Genomic DNA, 27,900 nt, shown 5'->3' with positions numbered 1-27,900 from the left:
TGGTCTGTTCATGAATGATAAATTGCGTGTACCAGGGCCCTTTTTTGAGAGGCCATACATAGTCGAGTCTGCAAGTTTGCTCTCAGGGCACTAGAGCAAAAAAGGAACCTTCGTACGCTCAAAGAGCCTCACGAGGGATAAAGAAAAACTTCCCAGTTTTCATCTCTATTCTATGCAGAACCTCAAATGGAGGAGCGGATTGCGGATTCTCGGGTAAACCAAATACAAATTCAGACAGTTCAACCACCCGTCCGTGGTTGGCTTCTTTGTCCTTTGGAACATACCTTCTTCTTCCCTCTTTTCCACTTCTACGTACTTCTTGTTCTTCTCGTTCTTCCATCCCGGGCCTCAAGAACGAGACAGAGAGACCTTAAGGCCAATCCTTTCTGGTGCATTTTTGATTCCTAAGGGCCTTTATTCTTTGTACGTGGTGTTCGCACAAGGCTTAACGTACACGAAGGCTAGAGGATCAGGTTCAGTTCAATGATGTCACGCAATCGTTGAAATCCAGGACGATTTCTTTTGCTCGTTGTGAAAGTTGGACATGTTCATGTTCGAAACCACAAAAAAAAAAAAAATGGCGAACTTCGATTTCTCAAAGTCGATTTCTTAGTTCAGGGGAAACAACACCCTCTTCATCTAAATTGTGCCGGATATTGGATCGAGGGATTTGCATTTGACAGTTCTTCTCATTCGAGGACACGTTGTTAAATCGTGGTTGTGTTTTTGTTATCATTTTCTAAAGGATTGAATTGTTCCGTCAATCTTAAATTTAGCCTTGAAAAAAATGAAGGAATATGCACATATAGTATGCTTACGAAAAATGTCAGAAAGTGAGAAAGTGAAGGTCAAGAAGCTGGTTTCATTGTAGATTATTTTTCCAGCCCCGTATTTTCAATCAATAGTTGGATTGATATCTGAGTTTCAGATTGACAAGACATTTAGATTGTGCGCATAATAATAAAACAATCTTATCAATGTTGGTGTCAAATATTTTTGATAGGAGAGATTACATTATTTGAGTCAGGATTACTAGTACTCTTTCTAGGGACTAGTTATATGCAAAATAATTTTAGCATTGAACAACGAAATTCATGACAATCGATCTGATCCCTTTTTTCGTGGCCAAGATTTCGACGTTCTCAAGACACGCGCTTTCTTGTTTTCATCCCGATGAATTTTAGCTCGGTTTCCTTGACTTGAGCCAATCCAGCCCTTGCCAAATTATCGATTGCAACAACCACAGGGAAAATGAAACGGAATAGGATATTGGCAAGGCAGATATTGTAATCCGTTCTTTTATTGCAATAAATTGGATTTCGAGACGTTCTTGAGAACCTGCGAAAGTCTCATAGAGTGGAACATGCAAAAGGTCATTAACCCTGCAAGGGTCCTTTCATCCTTTGAGTGTCCCTTTTCCAGTAAGGTAGTTCCTTTTTTCAATTTCCGAGAGAAGATTTGAAACCGTCCCTCGTTCTCCTTCTCGGTCATTTTGATTCCCGAAGAATCGAGCTGTCAAGTCTGGAGCTCTTGGCTAGTGAACTAACTTGACTTGAAAGTGTAATGTAAGAGAGAGAGAGGGAGGGAGAGGGAGGGAGAGGAGCGAGACCTCAATTGGAACCTCGACCTGGTGAACACTTCACTGCACCACTGGCGATTTTTATTCCATTGACCATCATGAGTGCGTGTACCTTATTCAGGGTTAATTCTCTCGGCCATTCGCTGTCTAAGATGAATGTTCCCATTGAGGCGAATAATTCTTACTCGGGTCCACGGAGGTTCCTGGCCCAATCACTGACGAGGATGGGGAGGAATTACACAACAATGGAAATCGGTCGTCAGTGTCCAATGACTCGGCCTCATTGTGACCAGCTTGATCCTCTCGCTCCGACCCGAGGAACTCCAGTGGAATGACCATATGAGCGGCCTTTGGTGTTCCTCGCTGGGGTGGACGCACCGTGGATCCGATGCTTGTACTTCCACTACTGTGGGACGTCGACGGCGAGGTTGAGGTGGGTGGGGGGATGGGATGGCTTGGATTGATTTGATGCTTCTTCAGGATGGATCTCAAATGGAGCGATTCGTAGCGCCTCTTCAAATCTGCCACATTAGCGGAGACCGTCTCATTCTTCGAAGTGCCACAACGACTCTCAAAAGCGGAGATGGACTGTCTGAGGTCTTCGAGGTCGTGTTTGAGGTTCACTTTACGAATGCTCGTACAAGCCTCCCGCATTCGAATGAGTTGCTCCTGCAAGGATTGGTACTCGAGGAGGAAATGGTCCAACTGAACTGAATGGTAATCGAGCGGGCCATTGACATCCGAGTGATCCGACGTGGGTGATTTCTGATTTCGTTCCCGCCTATTGGGCTCAACGACCAGCAATCCTGAGCCCGAGCCCGAGGAGGGAGACGAAGGCAGTTGAGGGCCAGGTCCCCATTTGGATGAAGGGGGAATCATCTCTCTTTTATTTTTGACATGTTTATGGTCACTGTCCTCGGGGGAGGAGGCCGAGGCAAATGTCCGGCCAGTGTTCCCTCCTCCTCCTGCTCCTGCTCCTCCTGCTCCTCCTGTTCCTCCTATTCGGCCTCCCTTTCGAGTGTGGCGTGGAGGAAATGGTAAAGAATTGCGCCAAGCCATTGGACTGCCTCGATTTTCAATCAAACTATTGGTCATATCACTCCCGTTCACATCGTAAGTCTGTCCAGAGCGACTTGCCTTATTGATCCTCAATGAGCCTCCACGGTCACCCAAAGTGATTCTCTCGGGATCAGGATCGGGTCTTTCCCAAATGGGCTGTCCAAACTGGTCGAGTTGGTTTCTGTATAATTTACTTCGCCAATCAGGCTTGCCACGATGCGAGTAGCCGGGATTTGCGTGGTATCGAACTTGGACACCGTGAGTGGGGGTGCCATTACCCAAGGGATACTCGTAAGAACCCGAGAATCGTCGGAATTTGGAGGCCATGGCCGAAGCCAGAGGCTGGACTCGACCACAGGTATGTGGTAGATGATGCTCTCGAGGATGGTCAATTAAAAGCTCTTCCTGACTGTCCGCTGAGCTGGATTTGGTCCTAAACCTGACCCTGCGGTTCATAAATGTCATCTCTTCTAAGTCGTCAGGGTTGCCTTGGAAGTCCTCCACTGCAGAGGGATCATAGCCATTGCGGGCATCTGATAAGTGCGCAGAGAGTCCATTGAAGGGCATGGAATCAGCAAATAGGCTTGCAGATCTTGGAAGGGTACAGAAGGATATAAGAGGATCAGAGGGAGATCTTAGTAAGACCTGGGGTGTGTAACGAGTGCCTCGGAGCCAATCCTCTTCAAAATGGATTGGTTTCAGATTGAAGCGAACCGAGCGAGAGCAATTAACCGAGCCGGGAGAAATGGCAGAAGAGTCTTCTTTCCCTTCCTTTGAAGTTGGCTGTGAGCAGCCCATTACGGAGGAATTGAGACCATCACAGTTGAGTCGAGATTTGGGTGTTGGAACTCGGGTCCGAGGAGAGAGCAGCACGGAGATATTGGGGGAAATCCCACTGACACCACTAATTCCAGCACCAACACCAACACTGCCACCACTACCGCCACCGCCACTGTTTGAGGCCATGGAGAAGGGTGATAGAGGCGGGGACGAGGTGGTTGTGGTGGAGGAGAGGGCATAGGAAGGAGGTGAGATGGCATAGGAAGACGGCTTGTTGGAAGAGGGATGATGACCACTTGACAAAGAATTTTTAGGACCCACGCCATTAGGGGGGAGTTTGTTGATTGGTCCAATCCGAGTGCCAAGTCTTTCCTCATTGATCTTGCCTAAAGTTTGTTTTTGGCAGGTGAGTTCGCTGCTGCGCTTTTCCGCCTTCAGAGGAATTGAGCCACGACGTACTGATTGGACTGATGTCTCCGCATTGCCAGATGCTTGAGACAAAGAGGTAGATGTGCAAGAGGTTCTCAGAGGTGGAGTTTTTGGCATGATCAGAGTCCTATGAGACATGCTAATTGACTCAGTGCCACTTTTACCAGAACCAACACCGTAAGCATTAGCATTATTGCCATTAGCATTACCACTCGAGCCCGTTGAAGCGCTTCCATCTCGCTTAGGCCCATGGTTGTTAATCTGGTGATTCTGATTACGGGTGGAGGATGCTTCATCAAACTCGGCCGCCGGCGCCGCCGCCGCCGCCGCCGCCACTGAGGCCGTGGTGTTGGTGGCGGCTCGAACGTAATGCTGTTGAGCGTGCTGGCGTATACTGATGATGGGCTTATGACGAAGACTGAACACACAGCACACAAAGAACAGAGTCACAAATATCACACCGCAGCCTCCAAAGGCAGCCATCACGTACACCTGGCTTTGTTCCACTCGCTTGTGAAGAGTGGTAGTGATCGGCTTGGCCAGGGTCAATTGCATGCGAGCCTTCACACCACCCGCTCGATTGAAGGCCTCACAAATGTATTCACCACCATGGTCAATATCCGCATTTAAAATAGTCACATTGCTGGTCCGAACATCGTGGTGGTCACGACGACGGAGAACGTTCTCTTGAATGAGAAACAAGGTCGATCCCAGATTACCCAATGAGCCATTCTTTATTAATTGGCCCTGCCAAAACCAGTCCACTTGAGGGGCAGGCTCCCCCATGACTCTGCACATCAGTGTCACGTTGGAGGTCTCTTCTTGCATTTGACTCACTGGACCAGCATGAATGATCTTTGGCAGGCAGGCAAAGTCATCGATATTCAAATCACTCCAACTTCTTTGGCTTAGTCTATCGGGTCCTTCACACGTCGGCGGCACAGTGGAATGAATATTGAAGCGATGCATCCAATGACGCGTAGGTCGGAGAGAGCAGGAACAGTTCCACGGATTTTGTTGGAGATCCATTTCGTGGAGATTAGCCAATGGTCGGATGGAGACAGGATTAAGATGAGACAGATGGTTCTGGTCCAATTTCAACCACTCCAGCGTGTCTAGGCCAACGAACGCGTGGGGGGAGAGGCTTCGCAGGCGGCAACGGCTCAATTCCAGCTTGATCAGGTGGGCCAAATTGGAAAATGCATAGTCCTTCACGGTACCGAAGGCATTGCCAGAAAGTGAGAGCTCCCTTAGCTGTGACACCGATGATAAGGCAGCTGAGGGAATGGCCTCGAGCTCGTTGTCACTCAGGTCCAAACGCATTAGGTTGATGAGGTCGCGAAAGGCAAATTTGTGGATCTCTTTGATTTGGCACTGGGGAAGGTGAACCTCCTGAAGATTCAGCAAGTTTGCATGAATAAAGATCCCATCGACAAGCACCTTGATTGCGTTCCCACGGAAGTCCAGGACCTGTAATCAAAGAGGGAGGGAGATCCTATCAACAATTATGCTCGTTGGGCAGTTTCATCCAACGTTTTCCCTCACTGATCCCACAGAGTCGATATTTTGCTTTCTTCGCGTCGCTGTTGTACACGATCATAAGTTTGGTTGTTAGCCAACTACAAAAGTTCTCACACAATGCTTGTCAACGGACTTGAACGTGAAATAAGAAGAAAAGTGAAGAAATGAAAACATACCTGAGTTCCAGAGTCTTCCAGAATGGGAATATCGATATAGTTTGCGTTTACACAGGCCACAGTCTCTTTGCCTTTCTTCCACTTACACTCACACAACTTTGGACATTGACTGTCCCGAAGTAGGAGCGCGCCAACCGATTCAAACTTCCCGCCATAGCTTAAAAGCATTGTCAGTTGTAAGCTGAGGATGTGGAAGAAGAATATTCTCCAGAATGCCGCAGAGTTTTGCTGGCTCATGCTGCATTACCATAAAGGAGTCATCATTGGAGCTGGCTGCCATGTCATTGAGGGTGCCAAGGGAAAAAATGGCAAAAAGTCTCAAGAAGTGTCGAACTGATAGTCAATCACTACTTTCCAACGATGGCTACAAAAAACTGGAGAAATTTGTCACAAACCGCCAAGAGTGAAGATTCTTGTGGCTGCCTCGGCCAATAAAACTTTTGGTAGTCTCCTGTCTCGATGGCTCCTCTTTCCCTTTTTCCTTCTTAGCTACTCACTCACTTTTACCAAGTTTATCTCCTCACCACTCTTGGTTTTCTTTTTGTGTTTTTCAGTTGCAGATGCACTCTCTCGTTTCCTCAGAATTTGATCCGTTCACAAGTGGAACAAACGTCTTTCTTTCTGTGGATCCGGTGGGCGATTATGCATTCCAGTATTGGCAACAACTTCAAAGACCGCTATGCATTCCAAGTTGTCTGTGGCACAGTAAATCCCCCGGTTGATGGTGAAAAAAATGCACTCAGGAGCCGAAACCGTCCGACATAAAGTGGTTCCATTTCTCTTCTGCTCGTTCCATTACAGCGACATCTTTTTCAAAACTGTCCCTCCGATTCAAGAAACTTTCCAAAAAACTTCCTTTCACTCCATTGGATTTTTGCTGAATGGAACATTTTGAAACCATTTTCCCAGGCAATTGGGAACTTTTCCCTCGAGGTCCATACCTATTGGTATCATTCGTTCACTGCCAACAATAAAACCACCGTTTCAAAAGTGGGCTACGAGAGTCCTGGGCGCACTGTGCCACATTCCAGAGGGGAAAGATTTCGATTATCTCCCGTCTTCCTCTCTATGTTTCCCCACTTTGTTCAGACGCGGGTCCCTCAACCAATAATTCAAATATCCATTTGAACCCGATCGTCAAAGACTTTGTCTCCGCCAATGGATTCGCCTTTTACCCCTTTTGTGGGTGCTCTATCTTTCTTTTCTGCATTCATAGAAAGAGAGCTCTTGCATTAGGGCCACCAAGAGGGAGGTGGGTTATTAATGGTGGGAACCGTAAATCCTCAAGCACCATTCTTCTTCTGCTTCTGCTTCTTCGCATTATCATTATTATTGTTACTTCCAATGGACCCATCGACCTTCTTCAGTCCTTTGGGTCAGTTGCACTTCTTGGCAGACGAGTCCCCGGCATCCGGGAGAGGGTAAACAAGTCAAATAGGGTGACGGTTTTCACACTCCGTAACAAACGTTCTTGCACTACTCGACCTTATTGCTGGGGTTTCAATGTCCAAACATGTCTCCGTCTCACTTCTTCTTCGTTCTTTGTATCCTTTTTCTGTTTTCTTTTTGAGTAACGAGCTTTGGACCTCAGGTTGAAGTGAGAAGTGAGGCAAAAACGAAGCTAATCTCGAGTTTTCTCTCCCTCTGGGCTTGGTTCCAATATTGTCTCAAGCAATCTGAGGGTGGTGTTGTGAGCGAAGAAATGAGAGTTGAGGGCCAGTTTTTGGGATCTTTGGAAGACTAAAGTTAGTGGTTGGTGGTTAAGTAGTTGCACTGTAAAACCATGATGGCCCATCCCACTCCTTGACTGCTTCATATTGCGCAAAGTTTTCCCTTCGAACCGTTACATTAAAAACTTTTCACTCCAAAAGGAACACACGTCTTGTTTTTACTTCCTTTCACACTCATATGTTAATGTTAATCTCGGCACTTTAAATAAAGGCCATAAGCAAGGGTCTTTTGTCCAATTTCTGCGCCAAGGCCACCAAATTTGCAACAGTCACTAGTCAAACAATGAGTAAAATTGCGCTCTCACAAAAAAACCAGCGTGTTTTACAGTGCAGCCTAAACAAATCTGTACCCGAAGCAATCGTCGTTTTCGCCCTTTTGGAAGGAAGAAGCTTGGACCCACGTCACAAAAAAGGGAATGTTCTTATATCACGGCTTGTTCCACTACCAAAACTATGGTTCCAACAGAGCATAGAAGTAGAGGCGGCAATAGAGCCGAGTTCTTGGTGTATTACTGAACTCTGTTCTGGCTCTGGCTCTGGGTATCTTCCCAGGATCGAGATTTATGGCCCGTTCCCTTTCATGAGTGATGACTTTTCGTTGTGTGTTCTTCTCTTCTCCCGATCTGTTTCTGTTTCCATATTGCATTTAGGAGCTGAGAAATGCAATGCTTTTCCTCGATGGTCGTATTCACCACGGATCATTTCATTTGCTTCTCGCGTTAAGTTCTCAACCATCCAACAAAATAAGTCAGTTCCAGGGGTTCTGAATTCGATATTCAATACCGACCGACTTGTTCTTTTTTGCAAAGCTCCGTCGATGTCAGGCATACGGATAAAAAGTGTGTTCGTGATAGGGAACGAATTGTATTAAACAGGTTTGCCGGGTGGGATTCTTCTTGAAGCCACGGCAACCCTGGTGGAAGGAAACGCCTCGCGCAATCCGATTCAGAAGCTACTAACCTGGAATGGGAAGAAAAAAAAGATGCGATGAGTTGTGTGTTCGAAGAGTGAGGAGTGTACATTGGTCTTGATGAATTGGGCATCTGATGATGTTCATGATAAGGGCAAAAGCTCCCATCAACTCACGCTTTCCCCAAGCAATGGATCGGACGGAAAAAAGAAGTATTTGTAGAACATATTCACTTTCGAGAATGCGGCGTGAGTTCCATCCTCTGGCAGCATGAGTATGTTTCTCCATTCAATTTGATGCACTACTCCAATCATGGATGGGAAATGGCTTTTTCCCCAGCAATGGAGAGCCATCCCCAATGCATTTTCAAGTTCGTTGAATTTCGTTTGTCGTGAAAGAAATCAAATTTGTCGTGTGCACTGCACCACAAGGAGAAAGAGAGACAGAGAAACAGAGAGAGACAGAGAGAACGAGATCTCACTCCCAATGAAAGAATTGGAAAACCGACCAAGGATCGATGAAAGCGACCCTCATGCGATTGATTCTTCCTGCTCGTAATTCGGTTGTGGTAGGGCATTTAGAGACGATGCGTATCGCTTGATCAGGTTTGTGTTCAAATCCCTCAAGGTTGGAAGAAAGTCTCTCTCACGAATTTCTTGGAAGAGTCAACACCGAGATTACGTGCGTTTTCGTTTGTGTTGACGCATCTGGTTTTGACATTTGTCCGAAAGATTTTTTTTGACATTCAAGTTGTGTCTTTTTCAGCGTCTGAAACGGACAATTAGTATTCATAATTCATGTCATCAGCCGATTCTTCAAAGGGTCTGTTCCAGATGAGAAAAGTGCGTGTTCAACACCAAATTAGATCTCAGGTCCATCTCGAGAAAGGAGACTCATTTTTTTCTTAGAGTATTTTTTTTTTTGAATTGATGCATCCTCCCAGAAGTACATGCGTAAAAAGGCTCGTTTCGAACCATTGACTGAGCTTTGTTGGACAAAATTGGGAGGAAAATTCACTTGCGTGTGCGTGTGGCGTGTGGAAAGTCTTCTTTTCTCCATTTGATATGTCATTGGAATAACAATTAAGGTTCCTATCTAGACTCAGTTATCTTCAGTCATTGAGGATTCATTATTGAGGAGTAAACGCGTGTCGGCTTAGACTAGAAATTGAATTCGTGCTTTATGGTTGACAGATTTCAATTGTGTTATGAAGCTGAAGACGTGGATCTCATTACATATGAATTGCTTCTCAAAGGTGCTTCGTGTTCCACAATTCGAATATTGGATCACGAAATTGGCACTCAAAATAGCTAATATTGGAGGCATGTAAACGCAAATATTAGCTATTGATAGTGTTTCTATGTTTGTGATTACTCAAGATGATAATCACAAACATGCAAAAGGATCAAGCTGATTGAGCCAAAGTAAACCACACATTTTTGGGTGGGTGGCAGACCCAGATTTGACGAAAACCCAACAAAGAAGCGTGAAATATGGCCTAAATCTGAGAGCCCTTTACATTGCTAACAACAAAAGGCTGAAGGCTTTCAAATTGAGTGTGCTCATCAGGGCATGAAGGTAAAAAAGTGTTTCTCCATTTATTTCCTCCATTCCGCTCCTTTTCCTTCATTCATGGTTTAAATTTTCATTTGTGACTCCCTCGTTTCTCGGTTGACACAAAAGTTGCCACAACGAAGTAAATCAGGGGTGCCCATCCTGTTCCAAAGGCCTCGGGACGCTGTTAGGAAAATGTGCCAAAAGTGTCACAGCAACCCTGATAATCCCAAGAACGTTAGTTATGCCAGCTCTGTTCTTCTCGGTGGTAAAGTTGGTATGTCTTGAATTAAAAGTGCCAAGAAACCCTCTGAGAAGTACCAGTGGGCGGACCACTTCCTTCAATTGAGGATTCATTTTTGCCTGCGCCTTCAGTCCCTTCATTCTTGTATTGTTATGGTTGTTGGCCCCAAAGTGCGGTACTCTTCCACGCATGGAAGTGTTCTGGTTTTGGATATTCTCCAGATGCATCCCCCGGCATCCATCAAATTCCATTCACAATATTTGAAGAAGGTACACGAGTACGAGTACCTCGGTAAAGAGGGCGGTGGAAAACTTTGCATTTTACGAATTCAGATCTCGTGCCTGGTGTAAATCCAAGGCTGTCCTGGTCCTAAAGGCATAGAGAGCACACGAGATCGACAGAAACAGTTGCCAAATACACTCGTAGCCCAGATGTTTCGAGCCAACCCAAGGGACTTTCTTTGGTTGCTACTTCTGAATTCTGGAAATTAGTCCCTCCAGATTCGGATCGAGCCCCTTCAATAGTCATATCTGTCGGGTCCAGACCATTTCGGGGGCGAGGGAAGATGGGTCGAAGGGCGACGTCAATGTTCCACAGGCTGTTCGTTTTGGAGATGCAGGGCATAGGTTGGAAGCCTGGACTACTGTAGGTGGTCAAGAGTAGTAGCGAGCCCTGGTCCCATATTTTGATGGGAAAGTTCGAGGCGAGGAGGAACAATGGAACTCTCACACCCACTACTCACACTTACATCGTATTGTGAAGCACTATTCTTCGGCGCTCGGGGTGGGAGTTTTAATCTCATAAAAAGATGGAAAATGGTCGACGGTATTGTCTTGAGAAATAGGTTTCCATTAAAACATTGGCCCGGGCCATACATGGACACACACACACACAAAAGGGGCTGCTACCATTGACGGGAGTTTACCACGCGATCCAAGACTTTCCCTTCGAAGAAATTGTTTCAGAAAACGGACGAAAGTTGTCTCGACTAAGCTGGGCGGATGGACTCTACCCAATCCCTGATAGAATAGAATCCACTGCATGATAGCAAGTTATCACTTTAAAAGTTCTCCAGTGAATAGGAAGACAATGAACAATCTTCAGTGAGCTTTGCAGTGGCACCAGCAGAACCAGCAGAACCAGCAGAACCAAACCCTACGGAAGATGCAGACTCAAGTCATCAATTTCCTTTTTGGGTGGAGAGAGCTCGCAAATTGAGTCGTGCTGATTCACTTCTTGGGCATTGACTGCTGCATGGTACATGTATGGATGGTTAGTCGGTTGGTTGGTGGTTGGTTGTCGGTTGGTTCACGAAGAAAGTGGGTGACAAGTTTTGGCAGTTTGGCCCGATTACGAGCATTACTACCGGATAGATAATCCGAGTCTTCATTCATCGCCTTGATGGACGCCTCACATGATAAGGTGACAGGGATCCGGCCAAGCAGTTAAGGTTTCGGATGGCTCGTCTGTCCACGCACGCACGCACGCACCCACACACTCACTCACTCTGTCTGTCTGTCTTTCTGTCCATGGATGGTTGGGTGGATGGACCCTGTATGTATGCAAGTGAGGAGGACAGTGGGAAGATGATTCCCCTTGCTTGCCGAAGAAAAGTTCCATCATCACTCTATTCCCCCCAAAAGGGAGATTTTGGCTATCCCAAAAGGCTTGAGCTCTTGTTTATGAGTTTGGCTTTTTCGCTCTCTTTTTCTCCATTCGCTTTTGGCCGAGTGGAAGAACAAGTTTTTCCACGCTTGTTTCCCTCTGCAAACAAGGAGGAAGGAAGGCACACATTGGAACAACCAGGTGGACCAGACTGATGGCGGTGGGTCCAAAGTCCAGGACGGGAACTTTTCGCTTCCATGTCCCAAAAAACAAGTCGAAATCCGAACATACCTCTCTTTTGAAGAAAAATATGGGAAGAAGACCCTCATTTGATGTGAACGAATAGCGGACCCGAATAGGCGTCCAAAACGCTCAAATGCATCTGTGAAATGGAGCCTGAGGGTGGAAATATTTCACACCAGGATCAAAGACGGCCCCCCATTCATTGCAAGACATGAGGAGCAAAAATTTCCATCTACTGAATTTACCATACTCGCTCTCAGGGCTTCAGCCGTTCCTACGAAAAGCGAAGCTTGGCTTTTCCAGGGGATCGAGGATTCGTTCAAAGAGAGGATCTGGAAATGGAGGGACTCTTGGGAGCCCTGATCAAAATCAATTGGTAGCAAGTGGGTGGCATTGGTTGGACAAAGTTTCCAGCTCAACTAATTAGCCCAACTTATCTTAAAAGGTAGAGACTGTTAGAGAAATGAACGGTTCCAGAGAAAGAAACATTCATAATTGGTCACTAGGGGCAGTGCCAGGCGAGCGAGAGCTTTCGACATGACGCTAGCCGAAGAGAGACTGACAGCTTCTTTCCCCCTTCCCCATCTCTAGCTCGACTTCTCTGGGTGTCATCCAGTTATTATTTTACTGCCAGCTTCAAAATGAGGGCTGTCGACTCTGACAATGGGCCCCATTTCCCTTATGTAATATCATTTTTGCTCAGCTCTCGAAAAATCCTCTGAAATGGCGTTGGGAGTTGGACATGGCTAGAAATGGCTCTCAAGAGTGGGTGTTGTCCCATTCAGAATGCTAGACTTGTCTCTTCATAGACCAGCTCTTCAATGCAAAACACCCACCCGAACACGCACGTTCCATCACATGGCACATACACAGAAACTAGGTGCACGCATGCACACACGCTCATACGTGGCTATCTGGTCATAAATCTGGAGTGACAGCCAGCCAAGGGCTCTCGAATACTTCGGCTCCAATTTACATGTATGTTCAAAATCATACAAAAGGTCCTTTCCACGAATCCTAGCATGGCTTTTGGAAAAGGAGGAAGTCATTAGATTTCTTTCAGCGACTCAAGAAAGGGAACGAATGAACGAATGAACGAACGAACGAACGAACGAACGAACGAACGTATAACAAACGTAATCCGCTGTCCCCACATTTTAAGGAACCCTCACTATTTCATTGAAACTGAAATTGGAGAGCTCATTCCAAATTGGAGAAGAAGAGAAAGCGAGAGGGAATTTTATAGTTCCCCTCGTGGCGGAGGCAGTCAAAATATTTCTCCCAATCATGCTAGTGATGACATATGGGTGGGAGGATGGCTTCCGTTAAAAAACCGTTCCATCAAGTCTGGATCTCCTTTTTTTAGGGTGAGAGGACCAGCCTTTCAAATAGCTCACGACTCGAGTTGATGGGCAGATCTGGTTGACATAACGTCCACCTACAGAACGATCATTTATAAACCTTGCACTATGTTGTACAGTATATTGTACCTCTACTGTGTACAGTACTGTAGTAGCACTATGAGCATGCACTTCATGCGAGTGAGGAATGATGTCTGATGTCGCTCCAACAGATTGGACCCAGCACTTGACTTTATTTGCCAAAAGGGGCTTTCCTCCTGTACTCCATCATAGAGATGGAACGAAGGAACCAACGAAGGATCCAACAAACCCAAAAAGAGAGAGAGAGAGAGAGAATTCTTTGGAGCTTTAAATTCAGCAAATTCGCCCTCGTCAGTCAGCCCCTGAAACGGACATAATCTAAGCCATCCTCGGTTTTAAGGGTCTGTTGGGTTTGCGCCATGTTTACTAAACAAACCAGAGGCCCTGGCTATGTTTACCAGTCTACCGAGTAGTTGGGCTCCCACTAACCACCACGTGGCGATGGCGATGGCGACCCGCTGAGAGATTCAAAGAGGCAGGCAGAAAAAAGGGGACGACTAAGCCCTTCAGCGTGAGTAAGAGGCTCACTTCATTCTTAGAAAGAGAAAGAGAAAAAAAAGTTCATTTCTCCCCAAGTGCACACCAGAGACCACGACCGAATTGAGATCTGGCTCCCCTACCGATTCTTGAGTGAAGGAGCAGTGGTGTGACGCCATGGCCAAGTGAAAAGCACATTCTTGAGAATTCGTTTTCAATTTCAAATGCAAGTTCACGAGGCATTGAGCTTGGGGACTCAATGGAAATTGGGTAGTTCACCTTTTTCCAAGCCTCTTTAACGAAAAGCTTTCATTTAAAACGATCCTTCTCTCAATCCCCGAGAGGAAATCTCAGACGCACATCACGCCTTGACTTGCTACGCGAGTACATCCAGTTCGTTTTGAACGTCTCAAATATTCAAAAAGTCCGTCTCTCCACTGTGAGCCTTTGAAACAGATGTCTGAGTGGTTATAAAACGAATACAAAGTGGCGGGACTGGCGTGCAGCTTTGCAAAGGGCTTTGAAACGGTTGAAGGAACACAAGGAAATACCCCGATATCGTCCATCCGACGTGCCACGAGCAGCAGAATCAGCTTTGAAAAATGTCGAATGTCGAACGGGCCCGGCTAACAGTAGGCCGTTTTATTTATTGATTCCAGTTTTCAACGAAATATGTCAAACTCGCGAAGAGCTCATCCCTCCCCATTTCGGCGCCTTCATCCCTCACAGTCAAGTGACATGAGGGCACACATGCTACGACGACGTGCCCTAGAACCGTTTCCATCTCCAAATTGAGAGCCTTCCTCAAACCGTCAAACACGAGCTCCTGGTCTCGGATATTATTGCTTCATCCAGCCAGTTCAAACCTTCTGAGAGAGAAATTTCTTCGATCGAGGCTCTGTGTTAATCATCAAGGTTAAGCGACAACTAGTTTCATGAAATGAATTGCCCATTGGAATGGGGGCGGATAAGAAGTTGAAGGACGCCAGTTAGATATCATTTGCGGTTACACACTCCGTCCAAACTGACCACAAACTTCCCCTCACCCGCGTACGTTTTACTAGTAAATGCGGTCTAGCCCAATCCTACCAGAACCAACCGAATTGGAACTTTGATACTGGACCAGAACTGACTAGGACAAGTGTTATTTGCTCTGGAACCACTGTCATTGGTTCATTCGTTGCCAAACAAGTGGGATTGGATGCGTCGCCACATAAATTGATAAAAGGAAGTTTATAAAGACCCTCTCCAGTCCATCAAGAGACCTTTTTTACTGGGTCTGTAGAGTGTGTCCGTGGCGCTTGTGATCAGATAAGATTGGCAGATCTCAACGAATGAAGCGTTTGAGCGAAAACACTTCTAAGCCAGGCGTCCAATTTTGCCCTCTTTTGAAGTCAATGAAAGGATTTCCTCTTTCCTTCTTCTTACGCCATGTTTTTCATCTCTGGGCGGGTTGAGCCTCGATCGATGTGAGCATGTATGGGACAACACTTTTGCCTATATTGGAACCAAGTTTGAGTCGGAACCATTGGTAGTAAAACTGGTGCTTAGAGTGTGCCCCCCCGAACATGGTGGCCAAGATCCACTCACAGAGAGAGCTAAGGCCATGGCAAGTGGCAAAATCTTCTGAGTTTTGTTTCCATGAACAAAGTTTTCTAGTCCATGCATTAGAAGTTCCAGTTGGAACAAGAACCCGGGCAGCCCTTGGGTCGGTGTGTGGGTGTGGGTGGGAGCGTTCATGTGAGGTCGCCACAGAGGAGGCGAGAGGAGCCAGGTTCCAAATGGAACGCGTTTGTGTGCTCAGAAATCATTTGAGGGGCTTATAGGGGTTATAACCTTGCTGGCCTGACCCTTTAATAGATGCTTCCGAACTTTCATATCCACTACTATTCAAAATTCCATGGGGGAAGTTCTTCGTTGGAATTGGCTCGGCCGTCATGGCCATAATCAATTATCTTTGGAGGGACCAACTTTCTGAAACTTTCATCCTCACACCATCTGTCTTGTGTCTAACTGCACCTTCCTTAAGTGGACTCTCATACGTAGTTTTCCAGTGGGCATTTGTCAAGTGAAATAAAGTGGGAGCTTATCTCAAAAGTACCCCGACGAACCGAGTTCATATGTCGCCGTGAACTGTCAAAATTCGGCGGAAAGTAGTCAAATTATTTCATTATGATTTACAAACATTCGATGGCAATCCTGTTGAATGAATCTTTAGTTGATAGAACTTGGACGTAAATCAAACAAGGCACGACTCCAAAACCACGTGCTCAACTGGTTCGCGTCATTCCCGTCGCTCCCAGCAGCTGATTTTGAACAAACATTACACAGAGCCTTTTAGATGGATCTTGTGTGGGTCGAGCCCGGTCGAACCCGGTCGAGCCGTCAGAGGAAAGGCACTCTGGCCCCATGCTTCTTTGGCTCTACTGTAAGTATGTATGCTTCAGTCTTTGATCATTATTCGTCGTGCCGGAAGAGGCCGTTTTTCATGCGATTTCATAAATGAGAGTAGGAGCCAGCCAGTTGCCAGCAGCCAGCAGTGTTGACGTGGACGATAACACTGGAGGTTTTTGTTTGCCCCGGTTCCGTGGGGCTAATGGAATTATCATGTCATGGTCTGTCAACTAGCCATTTGAGGCGGCCGTCTTTGGACTCAAAATAGAACCAAGAACGTGAATGGAAGGATAGCTTCAAGATAACGAAGCAAGAACCTCGAAGAAGAATGTTTCACTTCTGAATACTTTGGTCCATTCGGCCCCTCTGATCCCTAAAACGTGTTATCTTACTCGTTCGTGATAGTTTCTTCGTGCTAGTCGTATATTGGTTTGCCAAACGGGGATGGCTTGCTTTGTCGTCTGTCGTAATAAGTCGTTACCCTAACTTAGGGGCTCTATTTTTTACGTATGAACTCTCACCTCTAAATGTGCCACAGTGGCGTCTCGAAATGATCATGGTGACGACAGACGCAAAAAAGGCCCGGTGCGAACATTCGCCAGAGGAATTCAATTATTTTCTCATTCGTTCACGCTCTTTTTGCTCCTTGATCAATATGTCAGTCAATTTTCTCCGGAGGAGCTCAATTCTAGTGCTCCAACCAAGTGTTGCCTCTACCATTCCTGAAAGAGCCTGTCTCACGTAAGATGGAATATGAGGGGCAAGATGAAGACCCCCCCCAAAAGCCAGGAAGGAATCAACCCTGGAGTCTCCCGATTTCCCCCTCACATTTTTTCTTCTTCTTCTGCTCCTACGTAAAAGAATGTGAGCAAGTGCTAAATTGAGAAGAAGTCTTGGGGAATAGAAAAATATTCCCTGAAGGGATTTAAAACGCGCGACAAGTGACAAGACCATGACAAGTAGGAATAAATATGTTTTTCACAACCATTCTCGCAAGAAGGGCGTTTGGATGGAAAAGATGCTACTCATTCTCAAGCAGCACGCTTAATTTCTCAGATAGTTAGATCTTACTAACAAATGAGGATCTTGGCCATTCACTTGGAATTTATTCAGAGGAGGAGCACAAGTCCTCAAAAGTGAGGTTATTGGTTTCCTAAACTTTCTTCCTCTCCTCGATTCAATTTATGCAGATCAACTCTTGCTTGGGGAAGATAAAGTTTCTTTATATACAGAGTGCTCCCTCCGAGCTAGAACATTTAAAAAGATGACATGGGACCTAGTTACCCAATGAAATGGGAACCCGAAATTAGAATGAGGGCGAGCAATAGTGGCCCAATCTTCGGAGAGAGCCAAGAAAAACGAAGTATGCCAGCCGACATTATCGTCTTGCATCATCAAGTCTTTTGTGAAAGAAGCTCGAGTTATCTTCTGTCAGTTTTGTTCTCACATACCAATAATCTTCCCCTGGGGAATTTCCCACGCGCACCCTAATAGTACCTTGTGCGAGAAAGATATACCAAGCCGCACACTCGCCATCGAATAACCCAGTATCGGGTGTTGTTTCGGCCTCAAAATTAACCACACCAAAGGCTGCTCAGATCGAGAGAGGTGTAATAGCGGTTCCCAAGGATGAAATTTAATTTGGCCTTGAGCATCGGGAGGCAAGTTTCATTCCATTTCCCCGGCTAATTGAGCGCCAGCTGTGGTGTAAGCCGGCAACTTCTAAGTTGCTCCCCCACCCCATGCTTATCTATCCAAAGTAAGAAGGTCTTGGAATACGAAGACGACGACGATGACGACGAGGAAGAAGAAGAAGAACAACATCCACACACCTACTCTTGCACATTAAGATGTGTACATGCATGCTCCTGGTCCAAAACTGACATATTGGGATCATTCCCTGTGCTCCCTGAAGGATCAAGAACTAACATCACCGTCTTGGTACAGTGGGAGATCCAAGCTAGCGAGTGGCAAGCAACCCAGTTTCTCACTGGCCTCTAGAGGCCATCCTATTTCCCTTTCAAGCTCATCTGTCTAGATCAACAACAACAGGAGAAGAAAGACGAAACAGGTTCTCGTCTTTCCCGGATCAACGGACGAACGTACTTGCAAGATTCAAGAATGTCCGAGATACTCACTTTACCCTCCTCACTAGGGTAGCTCAGTCGCCATTTTGTTTTGTTTATGTCAGCTGTTTGTTCGTTAAGCTCCGTGGAAGAAGCGAGACCTGGACAAAGGGAGACCGAGAGGCCGCCGAGGGAGAAGGATGGGTTTAGGCCAACAACGAGACAAGGGGAGACACAATGCAAATTGTCCCTCATCTTTCCTGCATTTGTGTCCATTTCTCATGCATGGTGTTGAGTGCTAATGAGACAGGAGAAGCTATTATTTATTCATGGCTACATTATACCACGACAATTCGAACGTCCCGAGGAAACCTCGTGGCTTTGCTTTGTCCGGCCAAAACACACGGGTATTACTCAAGCGTTATTTCGCAAATCTGGGGATAAGCGCGAGATTGTTGGCGATTGTCCGTGGAATAATGCACGCCATGGAGGCTGGAACACGAGCAGAGGTACGTACGTACTGCAAGCAGGACAGGAGGAGGAGAGGGATTTTCTGATCTTATTTCAGCCCTCCTTTACCCGCCAACTAGTTATACGTTACGGATGAGAGTCCAAAGGAGAGAGGGGGACGGGAAGCCATCGATTCTGGTTCACTAGCTTTTATGGAAGGATAAAAAGCAGGGATAAAATGAATTTAAAAATCCCCTGCGACCCACCACCGCCATTGCCGACACAACTACAATAGTCAGACGCACGAGATGAGTGAGTAGTGAGCTGGTTAGTTGGTTATTTGGTTGGTTGGCTGGTTCTCTTGGTCGGAAATTATAACAAGGCCTATAAATGCAGCCATTTATGCCACAAGGTTTCTGCTTTGGAAAGTTGGAACTGATCCACTGGAGATTATGGAGCAAAAGCTTTGCAGGCAATTTCAAACTGATCCACTGGAGATTATGGAGCAAAAGCTTTGCAGGCAATTTCATGGTAATTGGCCACGCTGTTTCTCTTTGCACCACTTGTTTCAAACTTGAGGCACACAACGACAACAAGGGTTCAATTTGGGGATTTACTTATCTACCAAGGTTGGTCATTTAAATAAACCACTTCTTTGAAAGGCAATCCTTGTGGCTTTGTACTTGACCAACTCATGTGGATCTGCCCTGAAACGGGTTCTTTCTCGTACGTCCCACCAATCTAGCTCCCTCATGTTGAATCTATGCTCATGTTTGGGAAGGCAAAGTTCATGCTCCATTGACAAAAAAAAGGGGAACGGGGTCTGGTTGAAACAGGGCGAACTAACTCATCACAACAAAATTTCCAGAAAAAGAGGTCATTTGATGGTGACTTGCCACTCTTCTTTTCCTCCTCCTTCTGAAGCTCTGGCACCTAGTCGAAAGCCACCCATCTTAACATTGCTACTATCATTATCTTCATTGCTACTGCTGGCGCTGCTATTACTGACACTGTTTTTTCTACTTTTACCCTTCTCCTTGCACAACGGTTCACACCTCAATCCTCCATTCGGCCAGTGAAAAAAGGGGTTTCACTCATTCATTCTGTCCTCAAGTTAGGTTGGGGTGTCGTGTGCGAGTGAGTCCATAATTATTTACCTTGTTCTCTCGAGTGGAAAAGCGCTGAGAAAATCATGATTTGACAGAAAAAAGCCTTTTTTCGCTCGAAGCAGCCTTGGGCGTCAGCATTCTGCGAACTTTCGAGCACAGACGAAGTCAATTTGAATGTCTGAACCAAGGAGAGCAGAAACAAGACCTAATGAACTGGAACATTCTGCAGGATTAGACGAACCTATCCAAGAAGGACCATCTAGACACAAAAGCTCACCGGCCTAATTTTGAACACAACCTCCTAGACACCTTGCCAATATTTTGAAGATCATCTTGTCGCTCCTTGCGACTTCAAAGAAATGACAAATTATGTACAAAGACATGTGTGCCCTAGTTGGACCATAAACTTGGACCGTCAGCACGGTCTTCTACTCTCTGAACCAGGATTTAGTTCATCAAATCAATGTGTTTGCACATCCAGGGGCGGAGTTGTCCATGATTAGGGAATGCTAGGATTATCTCGGACATAAACACGGTTCTTGAGGATCAATTTGATCTCGGTTTCTTTGCTCTCATATGTACAGTACAGCCACCCAATGTGACGATGCCGACCGGTCTTATGAAGGCTTCATGGCCAGATGCGACCAGATTGCTTACACACTGCCAAATGGCGATTTTATTCAGATGAGCCACAAATCTCCTGTATATGCCTTGATAACTTGGCAGGGCCACAGCCCAGCAGACTGCGAACCTTTTTCATGGCTTCCTGAGAAATAAGCACGAGCTGTTTATTCACTAATGTCCACAACCAGCCTCCTTAGAGCTCGAAATAAGTTGGCATAAATCAAGGTTTCAAACGCAGGCATAGGACGCCCAAGATTTATGTGGTTCGACTCGAGTATTTCTTGTTGCCTTTTTTTTTTTGACTGATTTATGGCTCATAATGTCCCGAGTCACACTCAAGTCGCTTTCAGACCCAGTAGCAACCACTAAGGCCATCTGACGACCCGTGATGAGTCATTTCTAGTGGTAATTAATTTGGGTTTCTAACCTTATCATTTGCCAGTGAGGGAAGCGCTTGTTGGCCTTGGACTTTTAGTACCATTCTTGTATCTTTTTTATGGTTTTGGGCAGAGTACATGTACTTGCTCATTCGGATAACGTAACAAAAGGTAGTCGTCATGAATTATTGATAGGCTTATATGTCTCTCCTTGTTCCTTAAAATGAGCGGAGGTGGCCAAGAATTGTGACAATTATTGTACGTTCAGAAGTAGTCAATGACAGGCCGGTTGGCTAGCCGGCCTTCTTTCACCCGTCCGTCGACCTTGAGGACTGTTTGCGTTATGCATTATCTCTTTTCATTATTATGGTTTGAAGAATTGTTTGTGGAACCCGAGCTTTCTTCTTTACTTCGAGCGCCTCTTCGTCGCCTTTGTCTTTTGGTTCTCCTTATACTTGGCTAATGACTCTGAGACCGCTGACTGGTTTCGATTTCATGCCATAAAGTGATCCAAAATAGGAGAAGATCACGGACCGAAGACGTGTTTCCTCCTCGCCGCCAAAAAAAAACCAAGAGAACCAGACAGGACGACAAGACTCCATTAAGTTATTCTGGAGAAATGATCGTGTAGAACATGGCCAAGGAAAATTCCGTGGAAAAGTTCCACCCCGAAGTGTCCTGATCTAATTAGTCTCATGGTGCATGAAGACGAAGAAGAAGAAGCTCTCCTTCTACGTACCACTAGGAACAAATTTGGAACTTGGAACAGACACAGCTAGAGCACTGAAGAAAGAGAAAGAGGAGAACAAGAGATGGGAATAATCAACTGCGTTCCTGACAATTACACGTGACGACCACGAAAGCCACCAACTCCCTAAGCCATTTTTTGAGGCTTCGAGGCTGGATGATCCTCCCTTCTCTTCTTTTTCGGACCGAATCCGTTGCACTCCTTGAGGGGGAAACTGATAGGCGAATGCTTTTCAAACCATTTTACACCTTCAGGCCTTTAGAGGTACGTGCAATTTGCTGGATGGGAACGTTGCAGAATCTTTGCACCGAGTTTCCGCAAGACGTCAGTGCAAAGCCCCCTTCCCTCCAAATAATCAGAAAACCTTGCCTAAACTCGATTGGAGGATGGCCTTTTCCCTTCAAATCTGGCCAGCTTGTCGAGTCATCAGATTTAATGAGGGCTTTGGATCTCATTGTGGTCGTCAACAAAGTGGAGAAAACAAGGCCAGTGAATGGAAAGCGTGAAAATTTGACGAAAACCATCCAAACCAGTGGTTGGCCGGAGTGGAAATGGCTGGTGCACTTTCGTTATGTAATCAGCTTTATAGTACAGACAAAAAGCACTCCTCAAAATCGCCACTTACTTCTTTATCGCTTTTTCCAGGTTTTGTAATCGATCTTTTCTCTCAAGCCGTGGGAGAAAAATGTTCTTTTTATGTTTCATTAAGCAATCTCATAAATCTTGTGATCACGACATCAAGTAAAATGCCAAAAACGCCAATAAACCACGAAAGGATTGAAATGTGAAATCGCAGAATAGTATTCAAACGTTCGTTTTTAGCGGATCTAGCATACGTACGTCTCGAATTGCAGACTACTGAATCAGTGGATGGATCTTAAGAAGCACATAATCAAGAAAAGAGCGATTTTATCAAACTTAAATTAACTCTGCGTAACTTTTCGCCAGATTGCTTCCAGTTCAATAGACTTCCTTACGTATAAAATCGATTTCTTGGATTCAAAAGTGTTCAAGAGGAAAACGCCTTCATTTAAAAAATATCGAAGCTCGGGTCCAATTCAGTGTTCTTGTCTGTCACTTGACTGCATATTCCAATATTATGGTTTCTACATAACTGGCACGTCTTCAATGACAATGGTAAGACCGTCAAAACTTACTTAGCCTTCCCTGTATTGTTCATTAAGAACGAATATCAAGTGCCTTCTTTGACAGCTGGAATTTATGCCAACCCTTTACGCACGCGAAGAGAAGCCATACCTACATTTTTTTTTCAAATTTTGAATCTATTAACCTCTTTACTCGGCAAGTTGGTCTTCGATGATTCATTTTGTCCGGTTCATTCGTATTTGTGAACATGTATCAATGTACTTCAGTTTTCTGGGCCTCAATAAGGAGGATAAGTAAACAGAAATGAGTTTGAGATCGCGAATCTTCATCAGGTAGTACATAAAATACAATAAGCCAAAGATGTACGTGCGTTTATAAGTGGTTTCTAAGCAATGGTTTCGTGAGCAATAATCAAAGTTCAACTGTTGAGAACCATTTCAGCTTGTGCTAGGTTGGTCAGACTGAAGGCTTAATTGGATTTCTAGCTAGGTTTGACATGGTCCAGGGGAACAATAATCACTTCTGGAAAATAACTTCCTTGTCCATGGTGCAGTTTTACAGGCCAAGCTTTGCATATTCAAATTGGAAAGGCCCTGTCAGGCCAAGAGACATAGTACGTAGTGAGGCATAATTAGGGTGCTGCTTTTAAGGGCTGATCAACCGAATGGTGACCAACTGACGACCAAGTGGCGACAAGGTCCAATGTAAAACTTTTCTCGAACCAACCGCGATGGCAAAATGTTTGCCTCGTTCAAGCTCAATTGTGCGCCAAGTCTACTCTACGGTCGGTTATTTTGAAGTTGTCCTTGGACAATCCAAATCGACTGTATTTATGTATTAGATATAGTTTCCCGGTTTGTTGGCATTGATGAGAGATGTGTTGCAATTCCTTTGGAGTTTCAAGGGTCTTTTGTTGTCAACTTGGAGTGGCCTGTAATCATCATCAGTTCTCCAATAAATTATGAATAGCCAACACGAATTGTCATTCGAAAGAACAATCTACAAATTCGTCGCTATTCAAGCTGTCACACCGTGATGTATCGGATACAAATCTGTAAAACACGTCGATCGAAGTCTGTATTGACTGTGTGTGTGTCGACTGAAACAATGAACATTGAAGGTCGTTGGTTCCCACATTGGACCACACAACGCCACGTGGAGTTTTTTTTCGGCTTGTCTTATTCCGCTGAATAAAGCCAATCAGACGAGTATACCATAATCGAATAGATGATCGTACCCAATGGGATTGATTACGTTGGTTGGTATGTGTGGCCGAAGAGCAGGCAAGACAAATATGAAGGAGTTTGGTACTACTCACGTTCACAAATACATATTACAACCACGTTGTAAACCCGGCAGAGAGGGGCCAATGAAGCCCAAGGCTCAGAATCACGCCTCAAGTTCTCTGGCTCGGCCTTTATCCATCCTCGATCGTGTAGCGTTTCTGCCGATGTTGTTCGATATGCCTCCTTGGACTCTCTTGTATTTATTCCTATTCTTTTGGGATGAAGATCACGACTGAACAAGCACCACGATCCCGGGGATTTGCCTGAGTCAGACAGGCTTATTATATATCGCTTGTATGGCTTCTTTGTCTTTTTATCCTCAATTGGAAGAGTGTTGGGGGGAGGAGGAGGAGGAGAAGGAGGAGAAGAGTGGACCATTGAGCGCTGGCCTAGAACAACCAAGATTGGTTTCGATGGACCCACCAGCACACAATGAGAACCAGAGGATGATGATGATGATGATGATGATGATCGAAAAGAACACGAACTAGTATTGTATCGGAGAGCACCTTCATTCACCACACGAGTAGCCAGTCAGTCTGATCACCGCAAATAATCGTGGACTCGAAGCTCGGAGTTCGTCCGTCGTCTGAGCTGGAGGATCCACCACGCTGTACTGATGAGCTCGGAGTGCGCATGCGATAAATAAGATTTCTGAGGACGACGGACGCCTTCAGAGGTCATTCGCGATGAGGAACACTCACTCTCTTGGCTTGGACGATCGTCCACTTTCTCCTCGTGTTCACCCGCCGCCAACTCCGTGCTCCAACTCTACGCCTTCCTTCGAGTTCCATTTCCTCGGCGGGAAGAGCACCTCCACGACTCACCGAACAAGATGAGGACAGCTTGATACCTACTCAAGGATTACTACATACACGCAGTCTGTATGTACGTACGTACACTGAACTACGGTATATAAGTAGAACGGAAAAGAAACGAGGCCCGTTCCTCCGTGCGGTTTCCTCGTCAAAAAGAAGGTACTTGGAGGGCGGGAAGGACAATGTGATGATAAAGGTTTAGAGATTTTCCGGAGGACGAACGTGTTGAAATTGATGTTCGGAGTCGTTAATGGGTCTTTATCTCGGTTTAGACTCATACACCATCAAATTGGATCTTGGGATCAACACCCGAGAGAAAGCACCTCGAGGACACCTCATAATTGTCCATATTCGTGTTTCACTCATTCATTTAACTGGTGTACTGATGGTTGTCGTCTTTCTTCGAGACATCGATTGTCGCCTTTTTCACCCACCATTTAAGAAAAAGTGCCATGGCCACCTAATCAATAAACGTTGATGATAAATAAATGAACATGGCATGCCAACCAATCCTTTTGGCCTTCAAGGCTCGTGACTTGACAAGGAGGTCATGAACTTACGAAATGGGGCACCTGTCATTCATGTAACCGGGGCTTCAAAATGGGGTCTTGTCATTGAATCCAAGTCGGTTCCAAGGTGATGATTCGCTCCAAGGGACATTAATGACACTCAAAGTTGCAGGCCCCTGGGCCATTTCCGAGGGCGTTTGAAGTCTTTATCACCTACCTGACCTTCATTCACTGGACCCGCGATTTAGGACGATGATGTCAAGGTGGATTTGTTCCAGGCCGTTACGTCGACCATGAAAACTAGTTCCACAAACACCTTCAAGGCAAATATTAGCTTCGAAGAGTTCTTGGTGTTCCCAATTTGAACTTATTCTTCGGAGTTGGCAACATTCTACAAAATTTGGTCATACCCAAAAGGTAAAACTAGATCAATCATTGTTACTATCTCAAGATAAAAAGACACGATCACCTCCTCTAAAATATTAACATAATATGAAGTAAGGAAAAGTTCTTTGAATTCGACTCCAATAAGTAGGAGCACGAGCGCTACTGTAGAATGCTATCGGAGAATAGGATCCTAGTTGCACTGTCTAAACATGACTAAGCCGTGCTTGCGTTTTGAAAAGAAAACATGATTAGGTTTCGTTTCTTCGAGGCATGATTGCTCGCCATGTATATTTTACTAGTACATACGGACACGTTCTACATACGTACGTACGGAATGTATACGTAGGTGTATGTATGTATCCACGGACTCTTAGAGATGTGGACTGCAAACGGAAGCAAGAAAATATTTTCTCCCAAACTTTTCACTTTATTCCAAATAATGACCAAAGATGACCTCACCTTAAAAGTACTTGTACTTACAAATACATTCATATCAAATCAAGCGCTAGCTTCATAAGACCGCAAAATCTTGTTGAATAAATGAACTTGGCCAAATTTGAGGCCAAAACAATGCTTAGGGAAATGTCCAAAGTTATGTTGCAAACAACCCAGAATTTAGGGTCAATTCTAGTGACCGTAGAGGCTTAACGTGCGTTTTGAAAGCACCTTCAAGCCCTCGAGAATCCAGGCTAGTTAAAACAATAGAGTCAACTTTTGTTCTTTCTGCGGCTCCTTCATTGTTTAATTTGCTGCCTTCAAATATTCGTAGGGCGTATGTAGGCGTTGATTGATTAACAAGTTTTTGACTACAATTCCCGATCAACCTTATCTTCAAGGGTTAGTCAGATCAGCCAACTGTAATTCGTTGGTCGACCAAATAACATATAAATAAAAGTTAAGTAAAATGAATAGATATTTATCGTCTTAAACTGCTGGGATTCCAATCCCAGTAGCAGTAAGGATGTCAGCAAAAAAACAAACCACTTCGTACACAAAATTCGAATTGGTCAGCTGCATAAGCTTTTGATAACATAACTTCGAAACGAACCACTTGACAAGTAAATGATATAAAAATGAACTTCCTTTAATCGAAGAGATCTACGTTTCTCATCTTATTTATCTCATTACTCTAATTCGAAAAGTGTCTCTGATTTGCTACGACTAAGAGCAGACCGATTTGGTGGGAACCTCGTGTGCAGTCCATATTTCTAGAAGTTCGTGGTATATCGTATGGCTGGCCTTCTCTCCCTTTTCTCTGGACAGTAACTTTGAATTGCGCGGTGTATTGGTTTTATCCGGATCAGGGTTGGGATTAATTTTGATTGGTTGTGACCTTGCCAGCACCGCGGATCTTGGATGCAACCAGCATTAGAACAAGCGCACAAAAAAGGAAGCAGAGACGAGTCAAAACACTTTTAGTGTGTCAGCGATGCAATTGTCAAACTTTCCAAAGAGGTTAGATCCTGGCCACGATTAGGAGTGGTGCAAAACCCGTTTGGACCATTTCACCTCTCCATAGAGGAAATGCCGCACGACATATACATACGTACACCGCTATTGTTGCCTTTGTCAAAGTTGTTGGTTGTCCGACGTAGTTGTTGTTGTTGTTGTGGCAGCAGCTGTGGCGGTGACAACGCAAAGTGGATCGATCAACTTTGAATAACCCAAAGCTCAATGAGTTGGTGGCGCAACTGGTGCAACTCATTTCGCCTGGTGTTAACGATTTATTTGACAACAAAGAAAAAGTTGTTCCCATTATTTAGCCAGGTTCACGGATTAAAACGGGTTCATTGCTTATCCAAACAGGGATCCTGATCTTTGATTTTGACTTCTGGATCAATTGGAATGACTTAAGTTCAATTCAGGGATTTCGGTGAACATAAATGGCTATTACGTTATTTAAATTTGAATCTTATTTATACACTAACACCTAAATTCAATCTACTTATTATTAGTGCAACGAAATCTAAAAACTTGTTCTCTGGCTTTGAGACCAAACTCTCCAGGAAGAATCTGTTGGGTGTTGCTGGCCAATCGTAGAGCAAATTTTTGGGACATTAGTATGGAGCTTGCTTGGTCAATCCCAAAAATTTTTCATGGCTTTAAGTTCAATTAGTTTTGATAAATATGAAGCTTCATAAGTTTCCTATTTCTACAAATTTCGAGCCCTTTGAAAAACACCTTGCTCCACATCGAGCACGATGGGCAATTTTAGGAGAGCAGACTTTTGAACATCAAGTGGGCAAGAGTGTCCAATCGTGTTCAAAACTGGCCAT

At 45.1% G+C, this 27,900-nt stretch overlaps 1 protein-coding gene across 2 annotated transcripts; it reads right to left on the bottom strand.

The window, feature by feature from the left end:
• Positions 1-1,241: 1,241 nt before the first annotated feature.
• On the bottom strand, positions 1,242-24,600 carry LOC131878319 (uncharacterized). Of its 2 annotated transcripts, none has more exons than XM_059224259.1 (4): positions 23,943-24,600; positions 7,625-8,234; positions 5,545-7,284; positions 1,242-5,317 (listed from the first exon to the last, which is right to left on the bottom strand). In XM_059224259.1, the coding sequence occupies exons 3-4, from the start codon at positions 5,779-5,781 to the stop codon at positions 1,727-1,729; spliced, it is 3,828 nt and encodes a 1,275-aa protein (XP_059080242.1). In that variant the 5' UTR covers positions 5,782-7,284; positions 7,625-8,234; positions 23,943-24,600; the 3' UTR covers positions 1,242-1,726. The 2 variants fall into 2 exon arrangements, with proteins under 2 accessions (XP_059080242.1, XP_059080243.1); XM_059224260.1 differs by having other exon boundaries at positions 5,545-7,274.
• Between the last annotated feature and the right edge of the window lie 3,300 nt (positions 24,601-27,900).

This window comes from Tigriopus californicus, chromosome 3 (assembly GCF_007210705.1).
Source record: "Tigriopus californicus strain San Diego chromosome 3, Tcal_SD_v2.1, whole genome shotgun sequence".
In the NCBI taxonomy this organism is placed as follows: Eukaryota; Metazoa; Arthropoda; class Copepoda; order Harpacticoida; family Harpacticidae; genus Tigriopus; species Tigriopus californicus.
The sequence above is the reverse complement of the archived record's forward strand: the minus strand, read 5'-3'. Positions and strand labels throughout refer to the sequence as shown.